This window comes from Saimiri boliviensis, chromosome 2 (genome assembly GCF_048565385.1).
Source record: "Saimiri boliviensis isolate mSaiBol1 chromosome 2, mSaiBol1.pri, whole genome shotgun sequence".
In the NCBI taxonomy this organism is placed as follows: domain Eukaryota; kingdom Metazoa; phylum Chordata; class Mammalia; order Primates; family Cebidae; genus Saimiri; species Saimiri boliviensis.
This window is the reverse complement of record NC_133450.1, coordinates 5130235-5153232: the sequence shown is the minus strand read 5'-3', so window position 1 is coordinate 5153232 and position 22998 is coordinate 5130235. Positions and strand designations below refer to the sequence as shown.

At 44.2% G+C, this 22998-nt stretch overlaps 1 protein-coding gene across 3 annotated transcripts in view; it reads right to left on the bottom strand.

The window, feature by feature from the left end:
• NPTN (neuroplastin) overlaps positions 1-22998 on the bottom strand; it is a 73552-nt gene that overhangs the window by 17066 nt on the left and 33488 nt on the right. For 2 of the 3 annotated variants that reach the window (XM_010332013.3, XM_003944148.4), the window contains exons 2-4: positions 20137-20484; positions 14953-15124; positions 10134-10228 (exon numbers count right to left, since the gene is read on the bottom strand). In XM_010332013.3, coding sequence (XP_010330315.1) covers positions 10134-10228; positions 14953-15124; positions 20137-20484 — 615 coding nt within the window. The remainder of the gene's footprint in view (positions 1-10133; positions 10229-14952; positions 15125-20136; positions 20485-22998) is intronic. The other variant, XM_010332016.3, reaches the window with a different exon arrangement.

Here is a 22998-nt window from a genome sequence, read left to right as displayed (position 1 = left end):
ACAGTCCTTTCCCAAAGCAGACCCCCTTCTTGCCTAGGGACTACACTGCCTTTGTAGGACTAACATTAGCCACAAGATTAGAAATTACAGTTTTGGAGTCATGCAGCTGGAGGCTACAAGATTCTGGCCCTCCCTAAACTGCTCCTAAGATCAGGGCTTGAGATATTTTGCAGACCCTGCACTTGATGGATTAGCTGGCCCCACCCGGATCAATAAACTGGCGCATCTGATCATGTGGCCCCCACCCAGGAACTGACTCAGCACAAGGAGACAGCTCCAACTCCCTACGGTTTCGTCTCTGACCAATCAGCACTCCTGGCTCGCTGGCTCCCCCCCACCCACCAAGTGATCCTTAGAAACTCTGCTCCCTGAAAGCTCAGGAAGACTGATTTGAGTAATAATAAAACTCACACCAAAAAAGAAAAGAAGGGAGTAGTTAATACATATCTGTAGGAAGAACACTCTAGGGCGAGGGAAATGCAAAAGCCTTGAGGTACGAGTGTGCTTGCTATGTACAAGGAATAGCAAAGAGGATTTCATTGGAACATAGTAAGCAATGAGAAGAGAGCAGGAGATAGAAGAAATCAGAGAGACTGGGGACCCAAATGAGACAGGACTTTGTAGGCTACCACAATGACTTTGGCAGTTACACTGAGTCAGCCGGAAGCCGCTGGTGAATACTACATGCAGGTATAAAATGATGGGTGTGTTTTTAACTGGCTCCCCGTGGCTACTATGTGAACAAGAACTGCAGAGAACAGTGGAGGCAAGACCAAGGCTATTAGAGTAATCCAGGCAAGGGAGAGGCAGCAGCAGTGCCCCCTGGGGGCAGGAGCAGTGAAAATAACCAGAAATGGTGAGATTCCAGGTATATGCTGGAGGTTGAGTTACTGTATTTGCTAATGGACTGAATGCAGACTGTGAGAAGAAATGGAGTCAAGGATGACACCAGGGTTTTGGCCTGAGTAGCTGTGAGAACGGAGCTGACGGTTACTAAGGATGAGGAAGACTGCAATAAGAAGAGTGTTTTTTCGTTTGCTTGTTCTTATTTTGCTTTGATAAAAGACAGAGAATTTGTTAAAAGACAGAGAAATAGTGTGGTAAAAACCAGAAGGTCAAAGGTTAGAACATGTTAGGTCTAAGATACTTATATAACATCTGGCAGGGGCGGTGACTCACGCCTGTAATCCCAGCACTTTGGAAGGCCAAGGTGTGCAGATCACCTAAGGTCAGGAGTTCAAGACCAGCCTGCCCAACATGGTGAAACTTCATCTTTATAAAAATATAAAAATTAGCTGGGCATGATGGCAGGTGCCTGTAATCCCAACTACTTGGGAAGTTGAGGCAGGAGAATTGCTTGAGCCAAGATCACACCAGTGCACTCCAGCCTGGATGACAGAGCGAGACTTCATCTCGGGGGGGGGAAAAAAAGATACTTATTTAATATCCAGTAAAAATATCAAGTATCCAAGTAAAAACATCAAGCAGGCAGTTAAATAGCAAGTCCAGAGCTCAGGGAAGTGGTCTATGTTAGCGATACAAATTTCAGATTATCAGCTTATATGTGGTATATTTTCTCATTTTCATTCTCCTTTGACCCATTCCCAAGACTGTACATTAAAACCATCTAGAATGCTAAAAGTTGAGTTGGCAGCTGCACCGCCTCTGAAAAGTCACTATTCTGAAAAGACCCAGACTTAAAGATCCAGACTGGGAAGAGGGCTAGGGACAGTCTTCACTGCCGTGTTGGTGTGTGGGGGGAGGAGGAGAATATCACCACCCCTCTTTATTCAACACTCTGGGAAAGGGTGGCCGGCATGCTGGGAGATGCTCAAACAGCCTTTGGAGAGGCCGGCGCACTGAGAAACTGAGGCCCAATGCCAAGAGCCATGTGAGTGAGCCATACCCAGGGAGTGGATCCTCCAGCCCCGATCAAGCTTTCAGATGACTGCAGCTCCAGTCAACAGCTTGACCGAAATCTCAGGAAAAGCCCCAAGCCGGAACACCCCACTAAGCTGCTCCCTAATTACTGACTCACAGAAACGGTGAGGTGGTGAGTGCTTAACGTTTTATGCCGCTAAGTTTTGGGGTAATTTATTATGCATATTTGTATGCAGAGATACAAAGACACCAATTGATGAAGAGACACTACCCCACTTTTTAAAACTGGAATACTCAAAGTTTGGAAAGGTAACTTCATGTTTAAATGGTAAAGCTATAATCCAAGTTCAGGGCTATCTGAATCCAGAGTCCATGCTTTTTGTACTTTACCATACTGAGATGAAAATAAACTAGAACTGAGTCCACAAAAATAAGAATATACAACATACAGGGAGGGAGAGCAATGAGGACAAATACCTAAGGCATGTGGAGCTTAAAACCTAGATGACAGGTTGACAGTGCAGCAAACCACCATGGCACACGTACACACCTATGTAACAAACCTGCACGTTGTGCACATGTATCCCAGAACTTAAAGGAAAATTTTTTAAAAATGCACATACACACACACACAACATGCATTACTGGAAACTGCAGAGCAAATAGCCCAAAAGTTATCTTTACCTGTAGATATGCTAAAATAGCCTAGACCCAAAGCAGAACTGATTGACCTGTCAGACTTCAACTACTCTGTATTCGCATAGCATAAAGAGCGGAGCTTCAGACCTGAAAACATGGAAATTTGGACTCAGTCTCACTCTATTACTCAGCAACTGAGTAACCCAGGGCAGATCACATCAAATACTCTGAGTTTTAGTACTATAAAATGAGAGTAATACTCATGTTTCGGAGGTCTTGTGAAGATTAAATTACATCTCTGTTCTAATCCACTATATGGTTGGAACTCAGGGTCAAGCATTTAAACATCAGTCAGGGAAAGGCAAGGCTAAGGCCTGGACGTGGCCATTAATTCTAAGAAATCAAAGATACTGATTCCAATGTGCTCTTCCCATTTGCTGATACGAACAGGACTTCTGTTTGTAGCTCTAAAAATCAGGCTTCATCAGGTCAGATACTGATCAATTACCTGATTAATGGCGTGTTAGTGCCTCGCCTTCTATGGGCTTGCCATTTAGTAAGGAACTGCTTAACCAGGTTGTGTTGATCTGAAAGCAGGTCTGAGGGTCTGTCTAACCAAGCCTTCATATCCTGAAGGTGACAGAGCCAATACTCTGTGCTTCCCTTTACCCTCTTAGTGGGGCACAGGCTAAGTGGCAAGAGTGAGGGCTAGGAGCAACAACGTAACACAAAGACCCTTAGAAGAGATCACTGACCCATTCGGGAATTCATTCATTCTCTGTCCTTGTTAGTCACATCCTCTAGTAACACTGGTTTATGGATATCCCTCCAGTATCCTAATAAATAGCAACACAGGGGTCCCAAAAGAGTCTCAGTTACCCAACAGCACCTGACCCAATTTCATTATCTGGGCAGTCTGGGACTCTGGCTGAGGACAAATGCATATTCTTTACTACCCTCTGCTACCCAGCCTGGTGCACTCAGACCAAAGGCTCAGCTTCTAGGCCAGGCTGGATGCTGTAGAAACTGTCAACTCAGGGCCGGGCGCAGTGGCTCATGCCTATAATCCCAGCACTTTGGGAGGCCAAGGTGGGCGGATCATGAGGTCAAGAGATCAAGAACATTCTGGCCAACATGGTGAAATGCCATCTCTACTAAAAATACAAAAATTAGCTGGGCATGGTGGTGCGCACCTGTAGTCCCAGCTACTCAGGAGGCTGAGGCGGGAGAATTGCTTGAACCCAGGAGGCGGAGGTTGCGGTGAGCCGAGATTGCGCCATTGCACTCCAGCCTGGGTAACAAGAGTGAAACTCTGTCTCAAAAAAAAAAAAAAAACAAAACTGTCAACTCAGGCCATGGAGGCATGTTTCAGATGATATTAAATAAAGTTAAAAGAACAGACTTGAGAAAGCAATCAAGGTATAAGGTCTCTTACAGAGACTGCTTATTTGATGCTTACTTTTTAAAGCATATTCATAACCTAGCAACTCATTTTCAAAGAAAATCTATCCTTAAAGGTGTTGTCGGCTGGGTGCGGTGGCTCACGCCTATAATCCCCAGCACTTTGGGAGGCCGAGGTGGGCAGATCATGAGGTCAAGAAATCAAGACCATCTTGACCAACATGGTGAAACCCTGTTTGTACTAAAATACAAAGATGAGCTGGGCATGGTGGCGTGTGCCTGTAGTCCCAGCTACTCGGGAAGCTGAGGTAGGAGAATTGCCTAAACCCAGGCGGCAGAGGTTGCAGTGAGCCAAGATTGTGCCACTGCACTCCAGCCTGGCAAGAGAGTGAGATTCTGCCTCAAAAAAAAAAAAAAAAAAGTGTTGTCAATGAGTAGGCTATTTCCAAGTAAACACACAGATTCTGCATTTTCAGTCTTTTTGCTTCCTTTATGTAACCTATCAAATCCCAGAAACACCAATCTCTGTGGTGGATAAAATGAACACTTGGCTGAAGGCAGTGGGAGAGCGAAGATTTACTGCTCGCCAAGAGCTATGCCCAAGAAGGAATATGTGACCAGTCAAGACAGAATCAGGAAGATCGGGACTTTGGCTCAATAAGCATTCTCCATCCACAGCAGATACATCATTGGCTGTGAACACTAGAGCGGTCTGGGACACGTGTTTCCTTCTGCAGGTAAAACCACTGAGGAAGAGGTATAGAAGTTTCCTGGAAGACAGTGATTCTCAACCCTGGCTGTACATCACAATCACCTGGTGTGCCTTAATCTGATGTCCAGGCCACAGTTCATATAAATTAAATCAAAATTCAGAACCACTGTTCTAACACCTTTCCTGGCACTAGTTCTGGAGGTCAGATACTGCCACTAGACAGAGAGATGAGTGGGTAGAGGTGTGGGAGTCATTCAGGTGACTTTTCCAAGCTATGAAACTGACAAATTGAAATTTTCCAATAACACTAGGAAAATGGGCTTGGAAATCACTTCCTTCAATAACCAACCTCTCCCAGCCTACCTCTTTTTCCCATGTTGGATGCTCCCTGCCCTCAAACATCGGACTCCAAGTTCTTTAGTTTTGAGACTCGGACTGGCTCTCCTTGCTGCTCAAGCTCACAGGCAGCCTGTTGTAGGAGCTTGTGATCCTGTAAGTTAATGCTTACTAAACTCCCCTTTATATATATGTATATCCCATAAGTTCTGTCCCCCTAGGGAACCCTGACTAATACACAACCTCTCATCTCTGTCCACATGAGGGAACCCAGATGATCAGAGCCACACAGAACAAGGGAACCTTAAGGATGGGCGATCTCATTCTACTTCATCGAGCATTTGAGGAAGCTGAGATCCAGGGAAGGGATGTGACTGGTCAGAGTCACAGTGTGTTCAATGGCAGGACCACGATGAGAACACCTTTCTCCCAACTCTTAATCCAAGGCCTTTTAAATGTTACATGCTTAAGAGAGCGCCACGGTTTGATGCTTAGGAGCACAGGTTCTAGTGCTAGGGTGCCTGAGTGAGAACCCTGGCTCCAGCCGTTAACTCAGCCACACTGGGCCAGTTATTTCATTCCCTCAAGCCTCAATTTTCTCACCTGGGAAGTGGAGATAATAATCGCACTTATCCCATAGAGTTGTGAAGACTAAAGGAGAGAAAGGGACAGATAATGCACCTACGACAGTATCTGACCCATAGGAAGTGTGCAATAATGATAGCTAGATTCCTGTTCTTATTAAGGAAGGGCAGGGTGGCACCCTGGAGAGAAGAAAACAAAGTGTAGGTATGGTTTATGGGCTGAAGTGGATGTTCAAAATGCCCTAGCAACTTCCTGTTATTATTTTGCCTTCAGACTTCTCAAGTCGTGGTAATCCTGAGTCAGAAACAGGTTGCTCTGACATCAGTTCTGACCTAAAAGATGTCACAACCTCTGCACATCCTTACCGATCACACCAGCTGCCTCTCCTGACTGTCAGTGAAGAAAGGATGCTGGAAGTGCCGTGCGAAAGTGGTTGGGATTTTTAATTTGCTTTTTCGTGAGAGCTTTTTTTTTTTTCTTTAAATTTTAGAACAGGCAGGAAGGGGAAGAGGGAAGGAGTAAAGGGCAAAAGGTTGAAAAATTATACGGACAGAAAATTTCAACACCTATTCATTCATGAATTCTCTATACAGTGTGCAGTCCCTGGGAGCCGCAGCTTCTGAAGAGGACAAGCTGAGCAAAGAGATGCCCTTTTCAGTACTGGCTGAGTGGATCCCAGGGAGGCTGGGCTTTGGTCTCCACCAGGCCTCATCACTGCTGTCCTCCCTCTCCTGACCAGCCCTGCTCCATCTTCCTTCTCCACATCTGTGCAGATCACCTGCCAAATACCTGAGAAACGTAACCCTCAACAGTATCTTCCTGTTTATACTATGCCCCATTTGTGTCCTTAAAAAAAAAAAAAAAAAAAAAAAAGAAGAGAATTTAAAAACCTGCTTCAGATACAAGGTCTTTCCCATTACACATAGATACTCCTATCCTCCAAATTCCTTTCTTGATGGTGATCTACAGGCTTTGGTTAAAAAGCATGGTCACCTTGGCTCTGTTCCCAGGCGACTGTCCCTCTCTCTGGTTCCTTCAGCCTTTTTTTCTTTTGTAGACCACAGATAGCTCAAGATTTGGTAATCTGACAGATAATGCCCGGTCCCTGGCTAGGCTAAATCCTTCACTCCCCGCAGTGCTGAACCCAGACAACACCCCAGAGATGTTCTGAAAGACAGGAAAAGCCAGATGGGGAAGAAATGGCTGAGAGCAGAAAAGACATTGAAGAAATATATATGCATGGTCTGGATTATATGCCCTGATGTGCTGATTCAGTTAAAGCCACACAGGAAGATTCTGAGAAACTCCTTTCAGCCAAGAGGCCACTGATGTTCTCAGACCCTCTCTGTTCTCAAGTACAACCACCTCTTAACTCTCTCTTACTCAGCAGATTTTTCAAATCACTCCAGCTATAAAAAGATTAGTCTCTTAATCCCACCCTAAAGACAATAAGGGAATAAAATGAGAGTTTCTATTAAAATGTTTTGGGAACTAACATACACACATGTACTACTCTAAATGCAAGGCAGTTTTTCTACCTCAATCACAATTGGAAGTTAGCTTAGAATATGATCCTGGGCCTACGACAAACCTTTTAAAATATATCAAGAAAAAGCGAAGTGTTCATAGTCTTTACCAGACTCAACTATCCATGACCTGGAAGACAAGACATTAAACATTCAGGTGTTGGGGGGAGAAGGAAGGACAGACTAGAATTCTTTACAAATTTTCTTGAGAGATAAACACATAGTATATACAAGGTGGTCCAGAATATGGTTTAGGATATTTATAAAACAGAATTCTCTCAAGGTCTACTTCCATAAAACCGTGATACCGCCACCTGCGTCACCGTCTTCACAGGGCTATCTGTACAGTGAGAATGTACAGTGCATAGTAAGCACCTTCAATATAACATGTAAGTTGTAACTTGCTCTGAAAATACTCCTGGACTACCCTGGTGACCGCTGCTTCCTACCTGCTGCAGAGAATATAAACAAAAGTGCCTGTAGGGCCACTAAACCCCACCTTCTCAAGCAGCCAACCAAATGAAAAAACCATTTCTGATTCCACTCTTGAAAGTGCTGCTTAGAAATCATTAGGAGAAATACCTAATGCAGATGACGGGGTGATGGATGCAGCAAACCACCATGGCACCTGTGTACCTATGTAACAATCCGCACATTCTGTACATGTGCCTCAGAACTTAAAGTATAATAAATAAACAATTTTTTAAAAGAAGACCAGAAAAAAAATACACTCCCTCGTATTCAACTGTTTCTTGACATGGCAAAAAAAAAAAAAAAAAAAAAAAAAAAAAGACGACTAACACTTTTAGCTTACTAACCAGATTTATTCCTGAAACTATTTAGGAATCCAGGTAGTCTATTAAAATTTACATGTCTACTTAAGGAATCCTTATTCCTACTAAGGAATCAGTGTTAACATACACCCGAATAGTTGATGTTTTATATTAACCTAAAATGCTATACATTTAGTGATATTACAATTTTAATGAAGACTGGTTTCTACCAGTTAAAGTGAGGCTAGCTATAAGCATTTAAAATAAAAGTTTTTGGAGCTCTTGTGTTAAATAATGACTTAGAATCAGTTTAAGTCGTTGATCAAGTTTGTCACATCAAGTTACATGTGAAGTGCTCAAAAACAATTCAGTTTCTTCAATACTTTAAATCTCTCATGCCTTTTGTCTACACAGTTAATCTTTACTCACTATTTTCACAACACAGGAGTTAAGTTAATGAAAGCTTGTATATGAAGAATTCGCTTGCTAAAGTAAATAATAAAATGTAGTACTTAAAAAAAAAAAGAAATCAACTCAAAGTCACTAACGATTACAGTTAGGACTAATTATCATCTCAGGCTTGGAGAGCACAATGAACTAAGACACCCGACTCTCCCTCCCTCACCCACCTTGCCTCTTTGCACTTGGGACTTTGCCTTTGCGCAGAAAGCTCAGCCAGGAATGCTGCAGGGCCTCAAGGCTCACAGAGAAGGTCTCCCCACACAGCTCGGCTCACCTAGGCTGCGGAGAGCCCTCCCTGGCTTAGAGAAAATGTTTTCCCACACCCCTCATCCTCATGTTGAATAAATGTGGCATTCTTCTAAAAGAAGAATTGATTTCTTCCAACTGAAGAAATCAAACGCTGAGTTCTCTGGCCTACTGTGACCTATAACTGTCACTCCTTTAGGCATTCCGAATTCAACTGGCAGTTGGAGGAGGCAGTGGCCATCCCTACATCAACTCACAAGTTAGAGCTGTGTCACTAAGATATTACCATATAAGGAAAACCTTGAATATGTCTAAGCCTTTCTTGAATCTGCATTTTTAACCTTCCAAATATTTTAGAAACACCCGAATACTTATTATATGGACCCTTTCCTTCTCCTAAATTGGTCCTTCGAGCTTCCAGGGATAACTCTATGGATCTAAAGAACAATGAGAAAGACTGAAAATAAAAAACCTGACCTCAAACAGTAGCCCCGCCTTCTCATGATCATTTTGTGACAGTAGAAAAAAACACTGGATTGGGGCTCAAGACCTGTGTTCTCGACCAGCTGTGCCACAAACTCACTGTGTGACGGAGAGCTAGAGGTTTCACTTTTCTGGGTCTCAGATGCTTCTTTGAAATCACATAGGATAGCTAAGATTTATGTTGTTAGGTAGTTCCAACTTTCACAGTTCTGTTTGCCCTTCTTGGAACTTTCTGCTACTGCCTCATCTTTCAAAGGTTTTTATTAAAATTCTAGTGAATTATCCACAAACAGCTGATGTCCACTCTGTACAATGTACTTTCCCCCGAATCCTGCTGACCCACAGAAGACGTTATGTAATCATACTTGTAAGGCACTGCTCTAAGAGCTTCCCAAAGCCTTGGGCCCTAGAAGCTGCCAACATTCAAACATTTTTGACATATAAAAACAGCAATTAAGGTCAGGCGCGGTGGTTCAAGCCTGTAATCCCAGCACTTTGGGAGGCCGAGGCAGGTGGATCACGTGGTCAAGAGATCGAGACTATCCTGGTCAACATGGTGAAACCCCGTCTCTACTAAAAATACAAAAACTTAGCTGGGCATGGTGGCGCGTGCCTGTAATCCCAGCTACTCAGGAGGCTGAGGCAGGAGAATTGCCTGAACCCAGGAGGCGGAGGTTGCGGTGAGCCGAGATCGCGCCATTGCACTCCAGCCTGGGTAACAAGAGCGAAACTCCGTCTCAAAAAAAACAAAACAAAACAAAAAACAAAACAGCAATTTTATGTAGTTCAATCTATTAACTTATTTAATCCTCCTAGTAAACCCACAATGTAAGTACTACTATCCTCATTTTTAAAATGAGGAAAAGGTAGCAAAGAGAAGTTAGTAACGTGCTAAGGCCACACAGCTCATAGATGATGGGGTCTGAATTTAAACCCAGGCAGCCAGGCTCCCGAGCCTGCAGCCTAACCGTAGCATTATATTGTGTCTCAACATGGAAAGAAGACGAGCTTGAAGACTGGAGTCCAGACCAAAGTACTGTCTTGGAAGGAGAGTGAGAGGCTCACACCACAGCCTCTGCTGGGTTTTACCTTTCACTTCAATGGTGGCATTTGCTTTAGGAGCGCTGGCGAAGTGATATACGCAGTGGTATTCGCCGGAATCCTCAGCTCTCGGCTTATTGATCCTGCAGAGATGAGAAGAAAAACCAAGTGAGGAAACTGAAAACAGTCGAAATATACAACTGAAGGAGAATCAAAGGGGTAAGCAGGGATCCTGCTCTCCAAACTCAATGCAACTCACCTCCTTCTACCTAAAAGCAAAACTCCCTCTCTGGGCATCCTAAAACATTAATGTCTTGCTCTTTACCAGCTGCCAAGAAAACAAAGATGGAATGGCGACATGGCCCCTGAAACTTCGGATGATCTGGCTTATTGGGAAAAACAAAATGTAAAAGAAGTAATCAAAACAGAAGGACACCCAAAGTACTGTAGTTTATTTTCAGATATACGGTATAAGATCATCACTAAAAACCTTCTTGCTCACCTGGTGGCTCCAGTTAGATAAACAAGAACAGAAAACAAACAAACAAACAAACAAAAAAACAAAAAGCACAAGCTTTCTGAGCTTCCCCTGAGACCCTGTTTTGGTATTTCTGTTCTTCCTACCTTGTCTTTCAGTAGCATGCCTTTCCGCAAGCCTACTCGCTAACAGACCCAGGCATGGTTTAAAGGAAAAGAAAAAAATCTGACATCAGAGCATCAGACCCAGAGATGCAGCTAGAAGTCTTATGATCAACGCCAGGGCCCTGCATGTTCTGGCCCCTCTATCCCTAGCTCCATCCCATGCCAGTGTCCAGCTCTTGTGGTCTCTTTTCAGTTTTTCAATGCCTCGAGCTTGTTCCTGCCTCGAAACCTCCATAAAAGATGTTCCTTTACGGAGAATGCTCTTCTCATCACTCTTAGCCTCCTACCTAACTCCCTTTCCCTCAGGTCTTGGCTTACATGTTAGTTTCTTCCAGCCCCAATCTAAATGCCATTTCCTTCCACAAAATTCTCTCTCACACCACTCTGTGCATCTTCACAGTACTTATCATGTGTGTGACTATATGCTGATGTGACTTCTCGATTAATGTCCGGCTTCCCAACAGACCAAGTTCTATGTGGATAGGCACTGTTTACTTGGCATACAATCCCATACCCAGGACCTAGCCTGGTACCTGGAATGAGGCAGGGGAATGAATGAATAAATGAATGAATTACTGAGCGAACACAAACACAGAGTGAATATCTGTGCCCAGATTCAGATCAAATTAAGCAGAGTAACAGGAAGGAGTGTACGAAGAGTGTATGGGTCGGGTGCAGTGGCTCACGTCTGTAATCCCAGCACTTTGGGAGGCTGAGGTGGGTGGACTGCTTGAGCCCAGAGGTTTGAGACCAGCCTGGGAAACGTGGCAAAACGCTATCTCTACAAGAAATAAAAAATTAGCTGGGAATGGTGATGCACATGTAGTCCTAGCTACTCAGAAGGCTAAGAGGTGGGAGGATCGCTTGAACCTGGGAGGTCAAGGCTGCAGTGAGCCGTGGTCATGCCACTGCACTCCAGCCTGGGTGACAAGAGTAAGACCCCGCCTCAAAAAAAAAAAAAGAAAAAAAGAAAAGAAAAAGAAATGTATATGGCCAGAATAGCACTTCATCTCAGTCACATAGGGTGATCCCAGACAAGCTTTCTTACCCCTGCGGGCCAGCTACACAACAGCTCAGTACACTCTGGCCTATATGCACATACACCAAACATGTATGGAAAGATTGGTAAAAAAAGGAAAAACACCAGCCTCCAGATCAGAGGATAAATATTTATATATGGCTGAGCTCTGGCTCTTTTACTTAGGGGTTAAAATATGATACTCGTGATGGTTGAATCTCTACTGCTCTACTTATTATCTAGGAAAAATTCCTGAACTCGACCACTCACTGGCCTAATGCATTTATCCATCTTATATTATTCATTCCAAAAAGGAATCACAGGTTAAGAGATTATGGACGAGAAGCGACATAGCCCATCCCCGGGACTGTGTCAAGATATCCACATGGCAGCATAATATTCTGTGAAAAGTCGAAGTCAAGGTGTCTTCTCAATGAGACACCATGCCTCTTCTTACATCAGGATGATCCCAACTGGAAAACAAACAAGTCAGCTGCTCTTATCAACAAATGTTCCAGAGTTTGAGGAAGGAGCAGCAGCTCTTTCTTCACGGTTTAAGAGTGAAGTTCTTTGAGTCTAAGTCCTGAAGAAAAGAGCTGCTGCTCCTTCCTCAAACTCAGCCCTGAACTTAAGACTGAAGTTCTTGTAATACCAGCACTTTGGGAGGCCGAGGTAGGCGGATCATGAGGTCAAGAGATCGAGACCAGGCCGGGCGCAGTGGCTCAAGCCTGTAATCCCAGCACTTTGGGAGGCCGAGGTGGGTGGATCACGAGGTCGAAAGATCGAGACCATCCTGGTCAACATGGTGAAACCCCATCTCTACTAAAAATACAGACAATTAGCTGGGCATGGTGGCGCTTGCCTGTAGTCCCAGCTACTCAGGAGGCTGAGGCAGGAGAATTGCCTGAACCCAGGAGGCGGAGGTTGCGGTGAGCCGAGATGGCGCCATTGCACTCCAGCCTGGGTAACAAGAGCGAAACTCCGTCTCAAAAAAAAAAAAAAGAGAGAGAGAGAGATCGAGACCATCCTGGCCAACACGGTGAAACCCTGTCTACTAAAAATACAAAAATTAGCTGGGCATGGTGGCGTGCGCCTGTAGTCCCAGCTACTCGGGAGGCTGAGGCAGGAGAATTGCTTGAACCCAGGAGACAGAGATTGCAGTGAGCCGAGATTGTGCCACTGCACTCCAGCCTGGTGCCTGGCGATAGAGTGAGATTCTGCCTCAAAAAAAAAAAAAAAAAAAAAAAAAGACGGAAGTTCTTAGACTTCTAAGTTCTTTGAGAAATACTTGGGAAGACAACTCCCACACTTGAGACTATGCCTATGGGCTCAAAATCTCCCCACACCATTCCTTGGGACTGGCTAGCAGGAAAAAATTAAAGCAAAAGGATAGAGTCCCCTCTAGGCTGGGCAGAGGCAGGGTTCTGAAATTGGCTCCTTCAGGTTGACTTATTAAGTAGCCCAAGGAACTCAGTTGTTATTCCATGAAATGTGGAATCCCTGAAAAACTCTAGAGATACACAATACCTTGGAGAGATGAGGGGAAAAAAAAAAAGAGCAGCAGCGTTTTATAAGGCAACTTTATGAAGTTAAAGCTCAAAGCTTTGCGGGCAACAGTACAAGACCCAAGAGAAACATGATTGGTTGTCTCCTATCTTAAAGGAGGTATTATAAAAAAACAAGTCTGAGACTGGGCACGGTGGCTCACTTGTAATTCCAGGAGGCCAAGGTGGGGAGATTGCTTGAGCTCAGGAGTTCAACACTAGCCTGAGCAACATGGCAAAACTCTATCTCATAAAAAATAAATAAAAAATAAACTACCCGGGTATGGTGGTGTGCACCTGTGGTCCCAGCTACTGAGGAGACTGAGGTGGGAGGATGGTTTGATGAGCCCAGGAGGGAGAGGCTGCAGTGAGCTGAGACTACACCACCGCACTCCAGCCTGGGAGACAGAGCCAGACCCCACCTCAAATAAATAAATAAATAAATAAATAAATAAATAAATAAATAAACAATAACAAAAAAACAAGTCTGTAAAACTAATGGACAGAACAAGAAAAAAATGCTTTTCATTCCAAGCAACACCTTAATTTGATTAATCCTTTCCAAACTATGCGGAAAATTGCTGAGGCTAAATTTCTGATTTTTTTAAAAAAATCAGAATAACTACAGTGGAGCTAGGTGAACTCACTTACCACTAAGTGGATGACATAGCAGGGAAAAGAAAAAGAATTCTAGAAAATTTTCTAGAAAATCAGAGGACCTGAAAAACCGGCCTTGATTCTAGAACTTCCTAGATACAGTATTTGGCCTTGAAGCAGCCAAGAGTCACTCTTTCAGTCCTAGTTTCCTTGCTTGGGAAAAAAAGGAGGAGCCACAAATTCATTGGGACCAACTAAATCAGGGGTGTGAGAAGATCTCTATGCTGCAAAATCCTGCAGAATGCCTTTGCTACCACTGGGCACACAGGCTTTCCCGGTCTCCCTTCAGTGCATTAACCTGCTAAGCAGGATTAGCTGATTCTTTTCCAGATAGTTTGTTCCATGATTGGAACAAACTATTCTGAAAAGGGAGGTGCCATGTTGTTCTAGATATTCCAAAAAGCACCAAATCTTTGGGTGCTGGGTAACGTCAGCCAGCAAATATCCATCTTTCTTCAAAGGATATTTCCAGGCTACCATCCTCACTCTAGATCACTCAAGAGCCCTGTATCCGCTGGTCCTTATCAGGTTACAGTGATGTTACGTACTCCTAAAAGGAAATTCACTAGAAAATCTATCCAGTGGAAAAATCACTTAGGGAGATGTCTTGCTCTAGAGTCTAAAAGCTGACGTCAACCTGTTTCTTCAAACCTGACTTCAATCTGACTGGATTAGGTCAAGCGACGACATTCTAATTGTGACTCTCCTACTGGGTAGCATTGTTGCCCTGAATAAATCATTACTTCATGGCCTGAGTTTCTCTGATTACAGTGAGGGAATCATCTATGGGCTGAATCTGTGGTTCTCAAATCTGGCTGCTCATTAGAATCCTTTGGGAATCTTTTCTAGACTCCTGGACCTTACCTGAAATATTGGATTGGACTCTCCAAGGGAGAACCAAATATATCTCATATCCCTCCTACATGGCACAATTATGGATTATGAATGTCAAATAAGCTCAGCCACATTCCCTCCCCCCTCCCCAGGAGCTGCCCACGCCTCTCACCTGTACTCCATGTTGCTGGCATTCTTACGAGTGGCACTCAGTTCCACCCCATTCTTTGTCCAGTAGCTGTATGTAAGGATGTGAGAGCTGGACGTCAGGTTACACTGCAGGGTGACTGGGAGAACAGGGCTGTCTCGAATAATGACCTCTTCACTGGTGACAATCCTTGGCTCTGTAATAAGAGTGCACAATGATAGGGGGCAATAGCCTTCTCTCCTCTGTAGCCCTGACCTGAGAGTTGGACGGGGTAGGAGGGGGAAACTAGAAAAAGGGGGAGGGCAGACAGGACCACATGAGGAATTTCACTTTACCACTTTGGAGGAAGTCAAGAAAGGAAAAACAATGATTATAAGCAAATGATCACTAGCGCAGACAACAGCCTGAAGACCAGTTGGCCTAGACGTGAAAGAATGGGAGTATTATGGGTGCTTGTACTGGCCACAGTCCACTTTCAATAGCACGTTTTTATAGGAACCACCAAACAATTCGGCTTCAATTAGAAAACCCCAGGCTCCACCTTGCCATTCTGAAGACAAAGGCCGTATCATTCACATACCTATTATAATAAACTCTCTATGGTGTCACTGGGCCTTGGAACAGTAATCATTACATAATACACGTATTGCTTTCCCCACATTTAAATGTGAAACCTATGGCAAACCAGCCATGGGCATTATTTATGCAGAAAAAAAGACACTGTGGATTCTAAAAGCAAACTTCCTACTGGAAGTGGAAGCAATTTTGTAGAGGCAAAATTCTTGAGAAAGCATCATCAGTTACTCCTCTCCAGCCATACTTGGTCCCAAAACAAATGTTTGGTTTTTTTTTTTTTTCTTTCAGAATTGCACTTTAAAACATACTCCATTCTGAGATAATATAACTAGAGTGCAATACTGTGTTGGTATTTTGGGCTCCTAGAATTTTAGAAAGGCCCTTAGAGTGCATTGAATCCCACTCTTTTTTTAAGAGCTGGAAAAGTAAAATGATTTGTGCAAGGCCGTAAGTATTACTAATGGCAAAGCTGGGCCTAGAAGACACATCTGACTGAATTCTCTATCCCTGCCCCCCCCACCCCAAGACCACCCCACCACCATGTGCCCTAGGGCAAGGTATATATATATATACACTTCACCTTCTGGTTCTATCCTGGGCTTAGATAATCTAGGATCACTAGCTCACCTACAAAAATAGCCTATTTGAGTCAAATACTATAACACATTGAACAGAAACGTTTAAAATCACACTACATTATTCCTGGACGTTTCATCTTTAAAGCACTTTGAAATCCATCATGTATTAAAGTCAAGACATTTCTACATGTGTTGTCTTTTGTTCATGTGCTTTGTCTTTATTATTACCCCAGGCTGAGTTCTTTCTCTACTTCTGGTCAAACATTTCCGGGTGAAGCCTAAACTAAGCATTTTTTCCCAACCACCGTAAGAGGTATTTGCTGTTTGTTTTCCAATACTCTCTCAGAAACCCTGGACTGACTTCCCGTTTCCCTGTGTCTGGCTACTTCCTGTCTACGGCTTCGCAGCAGCTTCTCTCACCACTTTATGCAGTATCGTGCTGAGCCTTAACCTGAGGACAGAACTCTCTCCCTCCATGGGAACTAAGTTGCTTACTGTTCAGGGACAGGGGAAGCATGGAGAAGTCTTGGATACTTGGGAAATGTAATGTCTTCAGGACCTCCTAATCGATGTAACATTTCTGCCTTGTAGAGTTAATGTCTTTGAAACCTTAAGTTTGCTCAATTAACAAATTAGTTCGATTTTCCAACTCTGGCAAAAGGATAATGGTTATCTTCCATTCAGCACTGGGCCTTATCAGTAACATCGAACAGGGTCTCTATGTACAGATAATGGAGGCATAGCAGCCACTAAGACAGAAGCAGATGCATGTAAACACGTTAGCGCAGTGGCGTCCCATGGCTTCCAAGACACACTGGACAGAAGCCAAATCCCTTGGGCCTTAAGAAGTCGAGCAGAACGGCTGCAAACCCTGCAATGGAAGGCGCACACACACCATCAGCAGAAAGCATCACGATTCCAAGAAAAATCAAAACCAAGCAAAAACAAAAGAGAAAAAGATAGAACCAGTACTCCACAGAAGAGAAATGAAAAAAATAGAAAGGCAACATGAAAACCCAAACACACTTAGATTTTTCCTGAATTTTTATTATCCAATTTCATTTTCTGTCCCATGTGGGATTCTCCTTCTGGCTCTTCCTCTCAGATTGCACTGAGAAAGGGTAAACTCGGAGAGTGAGGCCAAGAGCTTCCAGATGTTTAAATACAAGGAGGCCAAAGTAAATGCTCCTCTTACCTGTGGCGATGCAAATGCCCACTGCAGCTCAGGGAGATTAAGAAGTTGATGAAAGCGACCTGGTAGACTTTCTGCCAAGAATGCTTGGAAGGCAAAGGAAAGCACTTTTTCCCTTAAGTGTTAAAGATCCAGGAGAGAGTCAGCTGGGAGCAAGTGGATAATTTAAATAGGTTTAAATTTGATTCTGCACCATAGGAGGGTTGTGAGGTAGGGTCACCTGCCTCCTGTGATTGCCGTATGTGAAAACTGGTGCTACACCTAGTTCCTCGGCCATGCTGCCTCATCTGCATTCTGCACCAGGATGAAGGTGGGGCTTTTATTTCTGTGGCCAAGCACTGCCCAGTGAAAGTCCAAGAGAGATGACCATTTAGGATAAGCTCAAATGTGTTCACCCGCCACTGATGTCTACTTAAAAGCAGTGGGTAGCAGACCCTTACCCTAGCCACCACGCATATATAAAGAACATGCTATGGCCAGAGAGATACCTAAAAACTGGGCACACTTCTCTTCCTGGCTTACATTACTCAAGGAGCACTGGGGAAAGTACTACCAGGAGGTCATTCTTAGATAGAACACTTAACCTCGCCATAGAGGCAATGTCTTTTGGGATGCTGAGATCATCAAACAATCCAATTAGAGTTGGATCCAGGGTGTTTTGAAAAAAACAAAGAAACAAACAAACAAACAAAAAAATCAGCAGCAGCAGCAGCAGCAGCAGCAGCAGCAGCAGCAACCTCCTGGCTCTCCAAAACAGCTCCCTAGGGTTAACTGACGGACGGGGAAGACTGAAGAGAGTCTAGCCAGGATTTGGTTCAACCACATACAGACAACCCTAAGTTAGGAGGCTTTTTCTTAGTAAACTGGGGAATGCTATGTATTCTTGGGATTGGTAGGTAGGTGCCCTAAAGCCTCATCTCTTTCTAGCCCCTTGGCACGGCCATTCTAGCCCCTTGGCACGGCCTTTCTAGCCCCTTGGCACGGCCATTCTAGCTATGAGTCAGGCTCTTGGAAGTGTTACGTGCAAATGCCCAGCCCAGTCTAAGACCTACAAACTTCCACAGACCTTTGTGGCCGTTCAGGTTAATTCTGCTTTTATAAGGAAAGGAGCGAGAGGGCAGGAGAAGGAGGCGTGCAAGGGAAAAATATTGTTAAAAAAAAAAAAAAAATCACTGGGTTAACATTTCCCAGGTTCTCTGACTCAACAGTGCCAACTGCAGCAGCCTCTCCCACCACTCCTCTACCAAGGACTCTTTTTTTTTCCCACAGGGATCTTGAAGTGGCTCCGAAGAACAGATCCTAATTTGCTATTAAGTATATAGACTCGAGGCCCGTGTCTTACCACTTGCTGTATTACCAAAGTCCTCATCAAAGTGAGATTTTACTATTCTTACTTTCTCCGGGTCAATCAGCTCTTTAAGCTAGAATTGGCTATAGATCTCTCACCGTGTCCTCAAAGAGAAGGTGAAAGACCCAGAAGATCTTTCCAAAAGAGAATGCCCCCTCAACTATAGCCAGGGCTGATATGGGTCCAGAACTCTTCTCGGCCAGGAACAGTGGCTCTGTGGCGACTTCACCCTCCCTGGGCTTCCCAACATAAAGTAGCAAGTCACTTTCGAGAAAGAGAAACGAGTGGCCACCGAAGTCCTGGGGTCAGATGTCTCACACATACCTGCTTGTTACAAGGGGAGGATTCTGAGCCGGCTGCTCAGCTCACCCCATCGCTACGAGAAACAGGGGTGGAAGTGAGTTTCCTCCTTTTTCAAGACACAAAGAAAAGGCCAGTGGGAGTGGTCCCCACACTATGTCTGGAGTTTCTATCCTCTGGGATGAGGCACACTGTGCCAACGGCAAACTCATCAGAGTCAAAACCATGAACGGAAATCAAATGCAACTCTGACTTCCAGACAGAGATGGGTTAAAAATACTCATTTTTGTACAAGGGGAAACTATTGTCTAAAAAATGGGTTAAAAATCATAATAATTGGCAGCTTCGCGTCACCTGGCTCCTAATAGCAAAACATACAAAGGAAGTCCCAGGCTGCTGCTTTTAAGAGGAGACTAACGAGCAGGCCTAGCGAGGAGTGCATTGCTGCAGTTGAGGGCTGTTATCAGAGAAGCGCATGCTACGGTTTTAGAAAAGAAAAGGAGCCGGAACTACGAAGAGATCCAAGCTGACATGCCACCCAACAACCAAAACACACCACCACACTGCACCCATGGCAACATTCCCGTCACAGGACAAGGTGACACCGTCACAGGGAGGGAAGAGGCTGGGCACACACAAACTTAAAACCATAGAGGTGAAGGCAGCTACTTAGAGAGCTTCAAACAGAAGAACAGAAGAAATAAAAAGTAGTTAGACTGGGGAGAGAAACGAAACTAGAAAGGCACCAGAGAAGAAATCAGCAAAAGGAGAGCAGGAAACCTACTACGAAATCAGAGGGGAGGGAAAGAAACCATTTCAACACTACCCTCCTTGGACCGCCTCGTTGTGTGAGTTTTAAGTTTTTTTTAAGCTTCCCGGTTCTCCCTCCCCAACTCTCCCCAACACAGATGATTCTGAACCGTCACGGGTTTCCTCAAGTTCTTTGTTCCTGAGAAGAAAGACACAGAGAAGGGTCGGGGGACGAGGGAGGCAGAAAGGACAGCAAAGAAAAGCAGAAAAAAAGTTGCCACAGATGTTTTCAGACACTACAACCAGAAGGGTCATGGGTTTGAAAAAAAAAAAAAAAAAAAAAACGAGGACAAGGGGGTGGGGTGAGTGATCGTACTGGGGAAGAAGGAAAGGAAGCAGAAGGGAAGGGTCATCGGGCCACCTCTAATGACTACAGTACTACTACTGTAGGGTGCTGGACTCACTCGGAAGGACGCTTATGGTGGCCTGGGCTCGAATCCATGTTATGGAGGGGTTTTGCCTCAAGTCATTCCTCTTGGGGTCGTTGCTGGCCCTGCACTCGTAAGTCCCAGAGTCCTCCAAGGTGAGCCGGGTTATTCTCAGCACACTCACGCCGTTGGACCCGTAGGCGGTGTTTACGGTCACACGGCGCTTCCGAGCACCGTCCCACAGCTGTCTGAAAGACTCTGCCCGGTTGACTTCTGCGTACCACCACTGGATCTCTGGCGTGGGACTCCCGACCACGTCACAGTACAGCTCAAAGGCGTCCCCCGTGAGCTTAGTTTCTGACATGGGCGACTTGACAAACCCAGCTAGAGGGAGGGGGAGCAGGAATGCAGTGACAGGCCAATCAGAAACAAAACAAAACAAAAAAAGAATCAACAGGTGTTAATCGTAATTTAAAGAAAAGAAAAGAAAAAAGCAAATGAGTTGCAAAGAACAAAAAAAAAAAGGATTCATTTTTAAACTATAAAGAGACAGTATAGCAATTCATACAAGCTTTTAGAAGAGGAACCACACCCTGGGAAGCTCATGAAGCAAAGGCAGGCTAATTACAAGCTGGGGCAGCCCAGGTGCTGGCCAGGCAGAAGCAAGCCCACTGGAAAGCATTTTAGCAATGGGCCCAGCTGGTAGGAATGAGAAAGCCTCAGGTCTTGGGAAGAGCCTCTTTCCTTAGAACACAAACCATTTATTACCTTTTCAAACTCAGGCAAGTGATGAAAGATAACCAGAAAAGGCAGTCGGTTCATATGCCAAATCAGGATCTCTCTTTTGGATGGGTAAACACTTTGTTAGAAATGCAGTGTCTTTTGTAAGCCTCGACAGGAAGTATTAACTAACCTACTGGTGCCTTCTCTTGGGATTCGAAGTCCAAATTTCAACCGAAAGAGTAGCAAATTTCTCTCTCACACAGAATTCTATCCCGGGTTCAGATTAGACTTTTTCCACCTCCTATTCTTGACTATGACAAACGAAGAACCCAGTTGTCTATATTAGGCCTCTTCCTGAATGCAGACCCTCAGTCTCAGGAGAAGAGGACGGTCTGTACTTCACACCACAGTGAGATACTAACACTTTGTGGGTCCGCTCAGAAGTGGGACCAGCAACACCAGCAACCCAACTCATTGCCAGCGAATGGAGGGACTGTGCCCTCCATAACCCCATAGGTCCATTAACTAGAAAAATCTGAAAAGCCATAGTATTTGAAAGGCTCTATATAGTTGAGTTGCCTGGCTTCTAGAAGCCAGCTCAGAAGAATAAGAAATGTACACTGATGAATTAAACTAAACACTAGGATAAAAGCCAGGCCTCAGCCAACACTCTCAGGCACTGCCCAGGAACTAAAGTCGATGTCTACCTCCAATTGCCCATGATTTGCTTGAGATTACACTTCCATAAGACAAGGTGAAAATGGCAGGAAGACTTAAAAAAAAAAAAAAAAAAATCCAGGCTTATTTTAAAAATTTGAAGTTAGGTCCATAGGAAACAAAATCAGAGTGCAAGCATACTCTCTCCTACTGTTCCACTTCACCTACGGCTCGTTCAGCATTTCTATCAATTCAGACAGTATCCTAAGGTGTAAGGCAAGAAGCTAAGGGAGGGCATTCGGATTGGCTTGGAAACTTCCCTTGGGAAGCCTGCTGCATGAGCCAAGCCAACCCCTCTACAGCGAGCAGGGAGTGAGGTCAGATCTGCCAACATCAGATTAAGAACATTCCAGAGGAAAGGATCAACTACATGGAACCGTTTTCCTATAGTCCAGAAGCCAAGGATGTAACAGAGCTAGCTGAAAATGGAGGTTATGAAGCGGAAAAATTCCTGTATACATCCATAGCAGTATTTGCCTTTGGTGATAACCTCACACCATGGGCTAAGAACATTAAACACAGGTGCTGTGTTTGCTCACCTAGAGGCCAAGACCTCCAAATTGATACTAGTCTTTCAATTCCTGACATTTTTAGAATCTGGGGAGCACAGGAATGCAGTGATTCACAGCTTTAGACTAAACGTTCTGCCTTTAATATGCCATTTTAAACTACCTCTTCGGATCCAGCATGCATTCCTTGTAAGGAATTATCTACCAGAGGTCCTAAGAAGTCCAACAGATATCATTCTCAGATGAAGGAGAACTTTCAGAATTACAGAAAGGCGCCCCCAAGCCCCTGCATGAAGAACTGAGCTCATTGCCAAATAAAAGTGGTATCCAAGGAGCCATGTCTCCGTCTCACAAACTACCACCTTCCCACCTGTCAAAATCAATGCCAGCAAATATAAAGAAAGAAGGAAAGGAAGCTGGTTTCATTCATTTTACTACTGGTTCAATCACCAGAGAAAACTGGATATCAGTAAATCCCTGAAATGCAGTAAAAGTATTATTCTGTTTTAACCATATTCTTGACCATAAGTGGCAATCACAAATTATCTTATTGTCACATTATCTGTGAACTGGGGGAGTTTTAGCCTCTCAAATGCTGTAATTATGTACTTGATTATGCCCTAGAACTGTTAGTGGATTTCTTTTGTACTTTTTCTTTTCTTCTGTATTGTACTTCAAAGAAGGCCTCAACTTGAGTCTTTGTGTCAGTCTGTTGACCATGCTAATGTAAAAAGGGTGTCTGAAAGTATCCTTTCACCAAGAAGTCATCCAATTCCACTGTATCCCCAAGTCCCGATACCGCACAATTCATAGGTAGCCAAGAAACAGTCTGTCATTCCCACTGCACACAACTAAGCAAGTCACTAGGCCTGATCATGCCACCCTAGGCAAGACTTCTTGCCAAGAGGAAGGAATGCTGATCTGAATCAGTTCAATTTTCTACCTGTAG